Below are 15,357 nucleotides of genomic sequence, written 5' to 3'. Positions count from 1 at the left end.
TTGAGAGAAATATTACAAACAATCATTTATTGCATCAGAAACACATTTGAACCATAAAAACTTATTTCCAGTGTGGCCCTTTGCAGCAGCCGATCACATAAAGTCTCAACAATGTTCATGCTGCTCACTTGGAATGTCAAGTATCAAAGAAATATCAAAAATACACATTTGTTGAAGTAAACAGAGGCCAGTACTTTAGGGTAAACAATTCCCTAGAAAAGGACAGTAAATGCGACGCAGCACTATTCACAGTTATGGACTGAAAGGACCCAGACATTCCACACATTACACCAATTTTTTATGAAATCGTTTCTTGACAGCATCACACATACTGAACAGTTTCTGTCAGATGCTGGGATTAAAAAAAAATCTCTTCACTCCTCTGAGTTGACAAAGGTGCAGACTTCACCGTTCACTCAGTGAGGCTCAGGTTAGTGGCTCAGCTTGTACGGGGGTGATCTCTACAGGTTCCAGTTTATCTGAGAGAACACAAAGGATTTTGTCAAACTTCTCGTAGCGCTCCTTCCTGTTGGCCTCTGCTCCTGACTGACCCCAGAACAGCCGCAGGGCAAACTCTGTCCGGAAAGCCTCCAGCAGCTCAGGGATGGGCTCCCAGCCTCCTGGTGAAGAAGAGTGAGGGACATTTGATCTGATATCTCAAATTAATCATGCAGTTTTATGTAATATCACAATGTTTAACAGTTTAATTACTTTCCCCTATCTACATCCTGCCAGAGATGATGATTAACCTGACATCGCTGTACATGCATGTGTGTACCTGTTAGCAGAGTGTGCGCGTGCTGCTGATAATCCTGCGCGTGCAGCGCGGAACTGCGTGCTGATTGGAGAACGTCATAGAGGAGTTGACAGCCTCGCTCGCTGTTCTCAACGGGGTCTTCACCCTCCATCACCATCAGCAGTGGAACCAGGTGAGGCATGGCTATGGCACCCTGGACCACTGAATCTGAACAACAACACGGACACAGAGACGTGCTTCTGACTACGCGTTTGTCTTGTTACCTGGGTTTTTCCTCCCTTGAGCTAAATTCAATTAATTTGATAGATGATCGACACAAAATGTGATCAGAAAAAGATAATCAGCTCCATCAGTAACAATTAGCTGGTTGTGTTTTCTATCGTGGTGAACATTTGTTGGTCCATTTTAGCTCTAGGTGAAAATAATTTGAATTTATTTTTAGTTTTGGATGGTTGATTGAATAAAGCACCTAATTTAAAGACAACGATAGGAGCACTAACCAAAAGCTTTGGATTAACTTTGCTTGCAACTGAAAGTGCAGGTAGAAATAATTAAGCAAATTAGTAATAAAGTAAGGCTAATTGAAAATAATTTGAGTCAGTGGAGGCTATATGTCTCTCTGTTTCCTGTCTTCACCTGAAACTATCCTTTAGGTATAAAAGCACACATTTATCGCCTTTTTCTGTGGACATTTCACTGTTAAAGCTCCGCAACTTCGTCCTACCCCCTGGTGATCCTATTAGATCGAGAGTAACCGCAACTGGACGTCAATATCTCTCTGTTCTTTAAACTCAGCACTCACCCTCTCCCTCGTTCAGCGAGTTCATGAAGGGCTTCAGTGTCTTTTCAAATAAAACAGCACTCTCTGTGTGGTTTCTCCTCAACGCTCGCCATGTCATCTCCAGTCGCATTATCTGTCCGTACAAACAATACCAGAGTGTTGAAAAACAGCCGGTTTCCATTAGAATAGTTCTGTACGATGCAAAATTCTGGGTGTTAGAGATGACTTCCCCACCTGAGGCATCTCCAGAGCCTTCATCACAGCTGAGAAGGAGTAGAGGTTGTGGGCGTGGTCTTTCAGGGCCTGAGCCAGTGAGATCATTTTATGTAAAACTGTTGCCCTCTGGCTCACGGTGCCCGTGCAGCCCAGGATGTCCACTGCCACCCCCAGGGCTATTAGATGATGCCTACATGGAAAAGATGATGCGTGTGTGATCACTGATCAAGAATGTTTAGGGAAGGTTTTTTTCAGTTGTGTCATTTCTGGTTTTATTTCACCAGCTTTTGCGGTATCTGTCTTTGTGAGAAGTGCAGCGCATTCATTATTTACCGGTACCATTCTATCGGTATACCAATGCAGTAAAACTACATGGCAGTTAGTGATATTCGCTGAATCAAAAGTGACATTTGAGATGACAAAGCAGCTCAGAATCAGTGCCCCAGTTACTCGAGATAATCTAGAGAACAGCCTCCGAAAGAAACACTTGCGTGAAAGCTTCCTCTTTTACTGTGAAAAATAAAGTAAAAATGAGACATTCAGCAGTACCACAAAAATCTGTTCTCCTCTATTGTAGGGTGTTGATGTTGGGAAGCAAAGATGGATGCCTGGACACATGAAGCCAGGAGGTATTTGTATGGTGAGATAGTAGAAACCACAACTGAGAAAATCTAGCGTATTGAATTGACCTTTTAAAAGCCCAGTGTGTAAGATTTAGGGTGATGTCATGGAGCTACAGTAGCTCAGATCAGGTGACTTCACTCCGGATGCCACTGAGATCCAGCACACTGGTCCTTTATCTGAACACCCATCCATTAAGTGGCTCTTTGCTGTTGTACATGAGATCTCTACGTACCTCTCTAACAGGTCTTGTCTTAACTGGTGCCCGTGAGGCAGAGTCACAAGCTCCAGCCCTGATCCAACTCCCATAATCCTTTTCTGCTCATTCGTCACTCCGACAATGCGAGCGACCTGCAGCAGCACAGTAACGACAAATCGATGGCCAGTCAACATCATAAAACATATCACAGTCAGACTCGTTTCTGAAGGTATGTTTCTTGTGGGCTACCTGGCAGTCAACACTGAGCATGTGCAGAGCCGTGGTGTTGGCGTCTGCGCGGTTGAAGAGTTCTTTCAGTGCCAGCAGGACGCTGGGTTCCAGAGGTCGGTTGTTCTCTGGCAAGAGCAGCGACTCAAACTTGTCCAGCTGAAAACACGAGCTGGACTCCATCTGTGACGGTTTGCAAGGGAGGTTCGTGAGCCACTAGCATCAAGATATGAGCAGCTGTCTCTCAGCCCTAACATCACATACTTGTTTCCTACTGAGAGCTTTTCTCAGGCTCTTATTAAATGGCTGTTATCACTCTGACACCTGGTGGCAAAAGAGAGTCATTCACCCAGGAGCCACCCAGCTTTGACAAGCCTCACACTCCATCTTGACTGGACCACAGAAACATGGAAAACTGATCTTGGCTTTAGTATGTTGTACAAATTCCACAACAGAGCAGCTAAGACAGCTGGGGACTGCTGAGGTCAAGTCAGGGTTGTACATTAATTCATTAGCTATATTGCTTATCCTATACAGGCTTGCAGGAGGCGAGGCACACTCGCGACAGGCCACCAGTCAGTCACAGGAAGGGCATACAGAGGCAGACAGCCACACACACCTACAGGCAGTTTACCAGTTAATCTGACATGCTGACAGGTTCTAACCCAGAATCTCCTGCTGTGAGTGCAATCCACTGTACTCTGCATCAAGTCTGCAATTTTTTTTTTTTGTCAGAGTTACATAATATGCGTTTATGAAATAATTCTGTTAAATATTTATTCAACTTAATTGCTAAAAATACCAAAAATAGGATTCACTACCGAAAGAAAAAAAAAAACGCAACAGTCAGACTGCAGAGACTGGAGCAACTACATTTTTCTCATTCTTGGATAAAAACAAATCAGTAGATGTTCGGCAGCCCAATGATGGATCGCACAAGTCAACTCAAACATTTTCCATATTACGGTGTTCGAGGAGAATTGTGAACTATAAATCATATTTTACACAGAATTAATACAAACTTGTGGACGTTGAAATTGCCAGTCATGCGTTTCGTCTTTGTCGGACAGGAGACGCGAAGCTGCCTCGCTCTTCTCTGCCTCCAGGAAGCCAAAGGAAGTCTCTGTTAGCCGCGCTCTGCTCTGCCACTTCTCCTCAGCGCGTAGTCGGTCCACATGACCTTTCTTCTGTGACTGAGGCACCTGGACACAAAGGCAGGTGGATAGAAATGTTCTTTGAAGAGTTTACAGATAAGACTGCTGGCATGAGGGCAGAGAGATATGAGAATGGAAAAAAGAAAGCTTTGATCAGCTAAGCGATGAATGACGTGTCGATTTTTTTTTTTTAATTTGCATTTTACCTGGACGACCAGCACATCATAGAAGGAGGAGGGGTCCTCATCTCGGTCTCTTGGTGGAGGAGGCACAGCGTTGGGGAAGATAGTGGAGATCCTGAGAGGTTTAGGAGGAGCCCGGGGATGCAGCTGCCCATCTGAACCCCGCAATGTCACGCCACCACCTACCGGGACAGAAAGGAGCGCTGCATTTGATGTGTACAATCTCATCAATGAGAAATGTGCGATCAAAAAGAACTTCTGCTAGCAAAAACTCCTGCATCTTCTATTTGGGACAGACGGCCTCAATCTTCGGTTGGTTCAGACTTTTTTCCCCTCTGAATTTGTTTTGCACATGAAATCTGAGCAAGGCACCAGAGGCTTTATGAGAGATTTGAACGTTTATTATCTAGCAGAACTAGCAGACATGTTTTATTTGTTGTTCTTTCTTGTGCCCTCTTACTAATGCTCTTCTTCCCTCTGATATTCTTAAAAGGAACACGGCAACTTTTAGCTTAACGACCGTTAAAGTTTGCGGTGGATCTTGCGATTTTCACATTTTTTTTCCACAGTGTGAAATCTATTCTGTAAGTGAAGGCACAGATCATTTCAGAGAAAAGTGTTTGACATTGAGTCAGCTGTCAAGGAGGCTCTTTGTGGAGAGGAGCGGAGGATATCTATCTGGTTGGCTGGCTATAAAAATGGTCGACAATAAGCTCATTCCTCAAAAAACTTGGTGCATTCTTTAATTAGGGGACTTGAGATTCATTCAGAAATAATGGAAGAATCGAAAACACAGCCAGCTGTGATTTAAAAATCACAACAGTTTAGAAATCTGGCAATTGTTTCAATGCGATTTCTGCTAAAGGTACATAAATGCAACATATAGTACATAACAGTATCTACGTGTGTGTGTGTGTGTGTGTGTGTGTGTGTGTGTGTGTGTGTGTGAGAGAGACACCTGGATTGCAGGGACGTGTGTGTCTTGGTCGCGGACTCAGCAGGGGTTCACTACCCGTACGAAACACCGGGGAGATGGGGGCGGGGCCAGTGTCCTCTAAAGGAGTGTTCTGTGGAACACCTGGAAAACATCAGGAGGATAAAACAGTCACATCTCATCTGATCTGTGTTTTTTTCCTACACTCTCATACCATTCTAATATTTACGGAAATATACCATTGCCTGATTATGCAGCGAAGGGCAGCCTCAAGATGGAGGCTGACATCAGCTAGACGGATGAGAGCTGTTATGGAAATGCTGTCATGTGCTTCCTTTTACTTTAGGCACTTTGAGCTGACCACTAACGATGGATCATTCCAGACATTCGTGCCAAGCCTGACACACAACCATGCACAGAGCTATGCTGCTGGTGTGGCTAAAAAGTCATTTGAGGCCTACTGATATTCACTGTTGCAATAATTACTTCTTAGGTGTATTCATCCATCGTCATCTTCCGCTTATTCCTACATGGGGTCGCGGGGGGGCTGGAGCCTATCCCAGTGTCAACGGGCGAGAGGCGGGGTTCACCCTGGACAGGTTGCCAGTCCATCACAGGACCAACACATAGAGACAAACAACCACTCACACTCACATTCATACCTACGGTCAATTTAGAGTATCCAATCAGCCTAGTCCCCAATTGCATGTTTTTGGACTGTGGGAGGAAGCCGGAGCACCCGGAGAGAACTCACGCAGACACGGGGAGAACATGCAAACTCCACACAGAAAGATCCCGTGCCCGAGCCGGGACTCGAACCCGCAACCTTCTTGCTGTGAAGCCACAGTGCTGACCACTGCACCACCGTGCAGCCCAGGTGTATTCATTTTTAGCCATAATCAGCATGCTGCCATATTTTCATTTTCTATCAACAGATATCAGCTCAAGTGACAGCTGATGATCACTGCTGGTTCTCCTGGCAGCCAAGACCGAGAGAGAATCCATGTGACATAAAGGATAGATAGTGACTGAATGAAAAAGTTGCATGTTAGTTTAAGTACCAGTTCGAAGGTTGCTGTCAGACTGTGCAGACTGGAGCGAAGGTCTCCGACCCACGTTCTCCAGGTTCGCAGGCTGACTTCCACTCCTGCCACACATAAAAATAACTTCATGAACATGTTTATTTGAATTTGTTTGACCACATACAATGTTGCCCCTTTTTAGCTACAATATGTAAGTGCACTTCTACATACTTCCTCCCACCTTAGCAGTGGATTGATGACCTGCAGCATATCGCTGTGTGCCGAGCTGAAGCTGAGCCTTTTGCTGCGCTCAGAGTGGGATTTCCCCTCTGCGCCTCTGTGTTTGCCCTCTGCATGCCGCTCAACGATGACACGCAGAGGAAGAGTCCGGTTGACTGGGTGAAAAATCACAGCACCTGAGGCCTGGGAGATGGGTCGCCGCCCGCCCACGTAGAACCGAATCAGAGCGGGAACATTGTCAAAGCGATCCTCTTCAAACTGGAACAGCTCCCGGGAGTAGCCCTGTCACACAGATTCAGTCACACACACACACAATTGAAGCAGACCGTTTGAAAGCTTTCACTGATCATAATTCTGTATAAGGAGATCAATAGATATCAGAAGAAGATTTCGATGCGTGTAGCTGGGGTGTTGGACTGTGGAGGGAGGAACACATTAACGTTTGTGGCAGATCTGGATCGCGGGCCAGAACCAGTAACTGTTTCTCCAACTCTCTCTTTCAGTTGATCAATCACTGTACAAACGAGGCTATAGACCTGCAGCTGCTTTACGTTGGGTAGCGCTATGCTAGCTGTTCCCCACTTCTCAGTCTTCATGCTAAGCTAGGCTAATTGTCAATCTAACACAATCATTTTTGGGACTGCGTTGCATCGTTCTGAAGGTTGTGTCGGATGTTATGTACATTCATGGTGAACAGAGTTAGCACCTTTCAATATAATTAAAAAGTCAAATGTGTCAGGAAATATATGTTGTTTTTTTACACAATCAAAAGGTAAACTAAGCTCTCACATTACAGAAGCCTAATCCACATCGCTGTGCACAAGCGGCACTGCGAAGTTTATTAATCAAACTAGAAGGGCTCTCTGTGGGTCACATACCTCCACCAAGGACAGTGACAATGTTGTTTTTGCTATCTTAAATGTCTCTCTCTAGCCCTCCACCATGTTTCATGAGAAATCAGCCAGGTAGATTTAGTGTAATCCTGCTGATGGACAGAAGTCGGGGAACAACCTTGGCGGAGGTATTAATGCCACTGATGGGTTTTTTTTGTGTTTAATCATTTATTCTTCAAAGAATTTGAGGGATACTACAATAACAAACGTCAAAAGACCAAAATCTATTTCCAAATCAAAGACGACCCCCCCCCCCCCAAAAAAACGAAGATTGATGAGAAGTTGACAGTTATTTTGATCTATGCAGACGCACCTTTTTGGGACGCAGAACCACTCGTATGATCTTAAAGTGCAAAGGCTCGTTCTTCCAAAAGCAACTCAGAACGTAGTCGCCTGGGGCAGAACCTGAGGCCCGGACCAGGAAGTCTCCATCCCTCTCAAACAGAGACTCTGCAACCTTGAGACAAGTAAGCAGTTTCAGTTTTGGCTGCTAAGTTGCGAGACCACAGTGCATACAACTTGTATAGTCAGCATAATTTGGCCAAAGTGCAAAAGTGGTTCATTGATATGCATGGAAATGTTTCATAGACACAAATGTTGGTCTGGGAGCACCTCTCGGCTGAGCGGCCCGTGGTACCACGCGTGGCTCCTCAGGTCCTCAGTGCTGAGCTTCAGCTCCTCCTCCAGCTCCTTCTTCAATGAGTCCATTTCCCTGCGACCACCAAACACCTACAGGACACACACAGCAGCAGCAGCAGCCCAGATGTGTTACAATAGAGGCAGAGCAGAGGAGAGGCGGTTTACTTGACCCCCTTACCTTCAGCTGGCTGAGGTATGCGCTGACACTCTTCCTCTTGCTGAAATACAAGAAATCAAAAGTGATTTGGAGCTGCAAAACCTAAGGGAGCGACAGATGACGCTGCCATCTTTTCCCTCTGAACATGAGGAGGACAGAGATGGAGGGCCAGTGCCAAAGACTGGCTCTGACATCAACAACAGACAAACTGACAAAGTTTTAATAGCCTGCCTTTTCCCCTCCTTCCTTCCTCCCTCTGCTTCCACCTTCCGGCCTCTGTAACCACAAGGCTGAATGATGAACAACACCGCTAACTCTAAAATACCTCAGAGGCAGCTGTCACATGAACAAACACTCGCCGCTTTGGAAAGTCTGAATCTATGCCGGCCTTTCTGTGTGAACGTGGGTAAACAAAGTGGAACAAATCATGAGTTCAGCAATCACTGGAGGGTCACTGTCATGACCCTGGACGTAGCTGTTAAGATGATTCTCTGCACAAGTCAGCAGTTTATCAGGTGCATGTACACACAAGTACAACAAGAACTGAAACAAATCCTAAAGCTCTACATGTATAATGTTCTGAGTTGGAGAGGCGCCGATATATTCTTTATGGCCTTTTCAGAAGGAGTGGTATGCGATGCTGATTCAATAAACTTGCCTTTTTATTTTTCATATCCTATTGAGAGATTTTGCAATCCAATTATATTTTCTGCAAGAACGGTTATTCAGAGAAAACGCAGCTGAAAATCGAACTTGAAACACAACTTTTGATTTATCATTCACCGTGAAAAAGTAAATGGATGCACAAGACAAAGCAACAGCCAGACACAGTCATCCAGGTAAGTCACAGTTTTGAGTGTTGTTATGAGGTAAGAAGGTGCAACATCCTGTTGGAGGGGCGTTGGTCAAAGACACTGAAACACCTGTGCTACATGCTAACCACAACCTGGCATCATGTAAGATAAACTCTTACATTTATCTCAACTGGGGGAGGGTTGTTACCTGCAAAGTCAACGGATACAACCGTGGTTTTAGGACACCTAATGAGTCTGTCTGTCCTGAAGTGGAACACTGACTTGTTGCTCACCCTGGAATTGTGCAACACTCCAGGTAAGACAAGAAAAGAAACGCTGGCGACTTTTACTTCAGCCTGAGAGAGGAAAGCGGGATTTAAAAATGCTTGACATGTCGGAACAAATATCTGCTGTTAATGATGACTAATACGTTTTTGTTGTGTTTTTTTAAAAAAGACTTAATTTACACGAAGTCAAACAAAACAAAACGAAGAGCTTCGAACATCTCGCGTTAATTCACAAAGTTATTTAAAGTTAAAAGTTCGCTCGCGGCGGCCAACGGACCTTCCTACCTGTCAGTCCGCTCACAGCCGTCTCGTCTCGGACATGTTTTACAGCTTGTGGCCCAAACGAACACCACCAAACAACAGCTGGCAAGAACAGTCCTTCACTCCGGTCCCTCCCAGACCCGTTCTTCCTTCCTCCCCTCCTTCCCTCTCTCCCTCTCTCCCTCCCCTCGTGTCCTCGCCCTCCTCCCAGCTGAGTGTTTCATGCGAGTTCCCACAAGTCGACCCGAGCGCTCCCCCCCTCTGCGCCCCGGTGCAGCTGAACCACGGTCGCCGCCATCTAGTAACATTCTTTGGATACCGACAAATCCGTGCTGACTCATCACCTTGCTGCAGTGAAGATGGTGAGTTAATCCCCCCCACCGAGTGGCAATGCGAGGGTAAACCCTCCATGTGTTTTTCATCAAATATTTCCAGCCACAGAACGGACTTGGCATCAAGTCTGAAAATTGTTGCAAGGGCAGAACCCCACACGCAAAATGAGCGTAAGTCGAGCTCAAAACCATTAAAAATGGTAATGACTTTGTACAACAAGCCCCTGTGCCAACTTTTCCCCTCGGAGTACACGCACATACTGGGTTGTTGAAATGCAAAATGGTTCCAAGGTCCCACTTTCCCTTGATCGAATCTTAATTAAGCTTTTATAGAACAAGAATGACTTAATACGACATGTCAGTGAATTAAACACGAAAAAAGTAGGGATGCACAGTGATATAGGCAGATATTTGCCATGTTTATTATATATATATATATATATATATATATATATATATATATATATATATATATATACACAATGTAACCATCTGTCTGATGGATGATGTTTATTTTGGCTCAAGTCCCCTTCAGTATCACTTGTTCTTTATGATGAGGAAGTAGTGCAGTTACTGAATATTTATGAGCTGCTCCAAATATGTTGTTAAGAAATAAAACATAGCTTTATAATGGTGATGTGTTTTTTTTTTTCAGTATGAGCAAATTGTGAACATCACAAAACGGTTTATAATGATATTATCGACATAATTAAATTTCGATTATTAGAGGTTGGTGTTTTTCATTGATGGGGGTGACCGCTTAAAACAGTCAGAGCCAGAAGAACTCAAATGTACCATGAGATAAGAAGTCAGAGCTCAACTTCAGCCGATCAAGAGAATTTTGAGCAGAAAAAACTGATATACAATATCATAATTAAATGATTTTAAATTTTGTATGATAGTTATTAAGTGGTGCAGTGGTCAGCACTGTTGCCTCACAGCAAGAAGGTTCAGGGTTCCCCAGCTCCAGCTCGGGGTCTTTCTTTGTGGAGTTTGCATGTTCTGTCTGTGCCTGCATGGGTTCTCTCTGGGTTCTCCAGTCCAAAGACATCAAGAGGGGACGAGGCTAATTGATACTCTAAATTGACTGTGAGTGTGTTGTCTCTCTCCGTATGTGTTGGCCCTGCCATGTACTGGCGACACGTCCAGGGTGAACCCCGCCTCTTACCTGAAGGCTGCTGGGATAGGCTCCACCCCCCGCTACCTTTAAAAGGATAAGCGGTAGAAAATGGATGATAGTTCTTATCATCGTAATCTTTATCCCAAACTGTCTTGCCATAATGTTTGATTCGACCCTCGGGCCCCACACTGAGTAGCCCTGTGCGAATGCCTGTACTTTTGGACAGCGCATTCATATTCATCTCAAGTGCAGCTGCAGGGGTGTTTATAGGTTAGAGCCAGTCGGAGCAAAGAGCCCAAACAGAGATCCACATACTTTGTTTACAACCAGAGAGACTTTCACCATCCTGCTCCCAGTGAGCGATGAGCTGGATGTGCCTGAACTTGACAGGCTCAGATACACTGACACAAGCTGTCGGCTGTTACGTTTGCAGAAGATGTGCCTGTTGAAAGACGAGCATGCCTATCGGACACAATAATTACCGACAGAAACAAGCTTTGACAAATAGGGAGGGATTAAAGGTACTATGTGTAAGCTTTAGCTTTCAAATTCGTTCATACTCCAGACGCAGCAGCAAGCTGCCATTTTATTTGGGGTGGGTCCACCAGATCTGGTATTTGCTTCATATGAGAAGGACTACTACAGATGGTCAGGACCACAAAGTGGGAGTTGGGCCATCCAAGTGGTCGTGTGGGACAAAAACAAACATTTTGAGTTTGTTTTTACACATTCCGTCAGCTGTCACAGTGCTTTAATTTGTTTTAGCATGATTAATTGAGTACGTGAGAGTCCAAGTATATCTGCTCCTTAGAAGCAAACAATGAAAACTGTTTTTTTTTTAAACGGGGGTGTTTCTATTGTTTTTTTCCCATCGGCCAATCGTTTTCAGGAATGATGAGAATATATTTCCTTCCATATTTGTTCTTTTAGGCCTCAAGACTACATGTGGACTGATATATCGCCAGCTTGACCTCGATCTGATGCAGCTTACCGCATTTTTTGCTCAACTGCTGCACCACACCCAAAGATCTTAAAACACACTTCAAATAATGGTTGGAGTTCTCTTTTAAAAACCAAAAGTCTTTCACTCTCATTCTATGAGGGCGGCAACATAAACTAGAACATCTCCACATGTGAAGCCAAATGCATCGCCTCATGTTTTTAGGGTGAAAATAAAAAATATGTTATCCTTGGGCAGTTTGACTGAACTGGCCCTTTAACGCTAAAAGTAAGCTGGCATTGAACCCAGTTTTCTGTAAAGAACTGGACTTTAGTTTACAAGATAACAACTTGCGCGCACACACACACACACACACGCGCGCGCGCAGGCCCTCGCCAGTCAGTCCTTGGGAGGGAGGAAGGCAGCTGGAATGTAATTTATTTATTATGCGAGTCAAGAAAAAATCATGCTGCTCCCCTTTTCAATGAGAATGTCGCTTATTGAGGCATTTTTTTGTGTATGTGCGTTGTGTATTTACAGAGAGTAGTAGTAGTGAGCAGGAGTATTTAGAGAGTAAATTATGAGGTAGATTTCACCTGTCTGTGGTTAATTATTAGTGAACATGAATGGAAAATTTGAAAAGGTAGATTTTGCGCTTACTCTCTCTCTCTCTCTCTCTCTCTCACTCACACACACACACACACACAGAGCGGGCGCGGGGGTCTGCCTACCTGCTCTTGCTCTCCTGGCAGCCATCTGTCACACTACTATTGTGGTCCTCATTCAGTGGGCGGAGTTGTGAGCAGGAAGCAGAGAGGCGGTGTTTTTTGTCAGCGCGCTGGAGGCGGGGCAAGACGCTTTGGCGAAACAGATCCTTTTTCGGTTTGACCTGTAGGAAGTTACAAAGACTCTCATGTCACTGCTGCCAGAGCTGCATTTGATGCGACTTCTAGACTCTGTGGTCAGACCAAATCCATAGATGATCCCAGGGAGTACTTCCGGCTCACTCGACGCCCCGTTTGCACACCTGAGCAGACAGAAGCAATAGATTTATGATTTGGAAAATGCTTGAATTAGTTGTCTTGCTTGGAGTTAAAGAGGAGACCGATGTAAAGACACGTACCACTCTCACATCTGTCCGTCAAATAAGACGATGCAACAAGAGATATCATTTATTCATGAAAGAGCTTCAGAGGTTAAATGAGGTTTACGGCTGCGCGCCAGTTTTAAATTCACGCCGTTACAGTCTGTGTGTGGTGGGTGGTGGTTGTCTGAGAGCACACAACAATCTGCAGTGAATCAAAAGAACTTGAGACCACTGAAATCTGACAGCCCACATTTCAACGGCAAATCTGAATGCGTGTATAATCTGTGTAAGTGTGCGCAGCGGGATGGAAGTCTGTGTTGAGTTTCATGTCCACGATATCAGGATGGGACCGGCTGCAGTTGTTTCGGTTTGGAATACTGTGAGGAACTGATAACTGGAATGAAATGTTGGGTCAAACATAGTCTTGATTTAAAGACAAACATTGCCAATTTTGCATTTATTTGTTCAAGCAAAGTTATTAGTATCTGGGAAAGAACTCTTTTCATGGCAATAAAGAGTCTTTATTTCTATAAAACAAAAACTTGATTAACATTTTTTGTCTTTCCTGATGGCTTTTTATGAATTTTTATGCTTTTTTTTTTAAACAATAGTTTGTAGGGTGTTATACTTTTGGCTGATTGCCCTTCCTCTTTGCATACATAAAAATTGTCCGTCGGCTCCACGTGAACTAAATCATTGATTTGAAATTTGGTAATTTGATGAAACCAATCAATTTGAGAACACGTGAATTTAAGAAAATTTGAACATGTAAACTTCACTCTGGGTTTAATAACCTGTTTGCATGTTATTTTAATCCATGTTATGGGAATCAAAGTCCAAGCCCACATTATTTTAATCAGTTTTGCTTTTGCTAACCGTGCACATGGATCTGTAAACAGTCTTCATGTCTGCACACGTCCACATTTGAACAGGCATCGCATATTCCAAGTAAATCTGATGGATCTTGATGTAAAGCCAGTTTTAATTTGATTCATTGTGTTGCGTGTCAGATGTTTCACAGCTCAGTGTGACATTTACAGTTTGTGAATCTGTGGCTACAGTTTGCAATCTGCACACTGTTTTTTTTTTTTTTCTCAACTGAAACTGTGTGTGTGTGTGGGGGGGGGCAGTATAGGAATGAGCAATGTATAAACTCAAAGAGTAATTACTGAAACACAAGAGATCATCTTGGAGACAGATTTCATACAGAAATGAACCCTGAGCCCTCTGCTGACACTGTGCTTTGGTGCTGTGTACTCAGCCCTCAGTCTCCAGGACATCTGGAGATCTGCCACAAAACAAAATGATTCCACTTAATTATGAGTAATCGCGCATCACCTGAGTGGGGGTCCAGTTTCAGTCGGTGTCTTGAAAGCTGACTGAGGATGATTTCTCTGTGTGTTACGTCCTCTATCCCCGCCTCCTTCAGCTCTCCGTCAGTGACATTCAGCAAACCCTGCAGAGGGAAGCGTGGAGAAATAAAAGTTTTCTGAGTTAATTACAGCACACAACTAAAGCCGGACCAGATCGCAACACACACACACACACACACACACACACACACACACACACACACACACACACACACACACACACACAAACAGACCCTCATTCACATACCTCCAGTCCATAATATTCACTCTCCAGTGTCTTGGTGTACTGAGGCAGGCCAATCTGTCTCAGCCACCAGGCGATGGAGCGATTATTCATGTCTGAACAGCAAAGTAAGAACAGTTACAGATTACATACCAGTAAACACAACACACACACACACACACACACACACACACACATGCTTCTACATGTTTGTGTGCACAAGAGTTTCTGAGAAAAGTAAGAATGAAATTAGTTATCTGACATCAACTAACTTCTGTTTGCCAGGCACACAATCAGAGAGCCCTTGTTCTGTTTGCCTTGCAGCAGCTGGAGTATGTAGCACCTACCTGTCTGGAGGATCCACCGAGGCACGCTGGGATTTTCTCTCTTTCCCACTTGTGATGTTTCTATCTCATAGTGAATCACTTTCCCTCTGTTTTCCTTCCGTCTTTGCAGGTCATCTCATCTACTGTAGGTTGTCAGCGCACCCATTAATTCTGTCTGTCACTTTTCCTTTGTGGTAACAGTGCAAGCCCGCTCCCCCTCAAACCTGCAGGGTCACACAAAAAGCCAATCAGATTGTACAGTGGGCACAATGGAACCCATGCAAGACAGCAAATCACAGCCCAGGAATTAGCATGAGCTCCCAGCAGGCGGAGAGCACAGGTCCAGACAGTTTCCAGCATGTCATGAGAGAGAGAGAGATCAGAGTTCAGAAAAACAAGAAAGGGGGGGATATGAAAATGTAAGGCTGTTAGGCAGCTGTCAACATGTCAAATGTAGATAGGCATGCATGCACAGCTGTGAGTCTGCCAACATGTCTGCCTCTCCAGGTAGGACATACGTGTCTGCAGGGAGGGCATTGCAGTGTAGAAGCCTGACACCCAGTGGCCTCCTCTTAGAACTACATGATATAA

The 15,357-nt window shown here is 44.4% G+C and overlaps 1 protein-coding gene across 5 annotated transcripts; it reads right to left on the bottom strand.

Moving 5' to 3' along the window:
* Positions 1–10: 10 nt before the first annotated feature.
* sh2d3a (SH2 domain containing 3A) lies at positions 11–14,971 on the bottom strand. 5 transcript variants are annotated; one of them, XM_086212005.1, is made up of 19 exons: positions 14,788–14,971; positions 14,465–14,556; positions 14,183–14,300; positions 12,726–12,784; positions 12,489–12,646; positions 8,045–8,084; positions 7,840–7,956; positions 7,541–7,684; positions 6,336–6,616; positions 6,134–6,219; positions 5,097–5,216; positions 4,163–4,320; positions 3,825–4,004; positions 2,824–2,985; positions 2,611–2,726; positions 1,773–1,944; positions 1,560–1,671; positions 779–964; positions 11–620 (listed from the first exon to the last, which is right to left on the bottom strand). In XM_086212005.1, the coding sequence occupies exons 2-19, from the start codon at positions 14,552–14,554 to the stop codon at positions 427–429; spliced, it is 2,493 nt and encodes an 830-aa protein (XP_086068131.1). In that variant the 5' UTR covers positions 14,555–14,556; positions 14,788–14,971; the 3' UTR covers positions 11–426. The 5 variants fall into 5 exon arrangements, with proteins under 5 accessions (XP_086068131.1, XP_086068135.1, XP_086068132.1 ...); XM_086212009.1 differs by lacking the exons at positions 12,489–12,646; positions 12,726–12,784; positions 14,183–14,300; positions 14,465–14,556; positions 14,788–14,971 and adding exons at positions 9,111–9,173; positions 9,390–9,435; XM_086212006.1 differs by lacking the exons at positions 12,489–12,646; positions 12,726–12,784; positions 14,183–14,300; positions 14,465–14,556; positions 14,788–14,971 and adding an exon at positions 9,390–9,517.
* Positions 14,972–15,357: the final 386 nt, after the last annotated feature.

Source organism: Aulostomus chinensis, chromosome 8, assembly GCF_037954235.1.
Source record: "Aulostomus chinensis isolate RoL2024-O1b breed Wild chromosome 8, RoL_Achi_v1.0, whole genome shotgun sequence".
NCBI lineage: Eukaryota > Metazoa > Chordata > Actinopteri > Syngnathiformes > Aulostomidae > Aulostomus > Aulostomus chinensis.
This window is presented reverse-complemented; position numbering and strand designations above follow the sequence as displayed.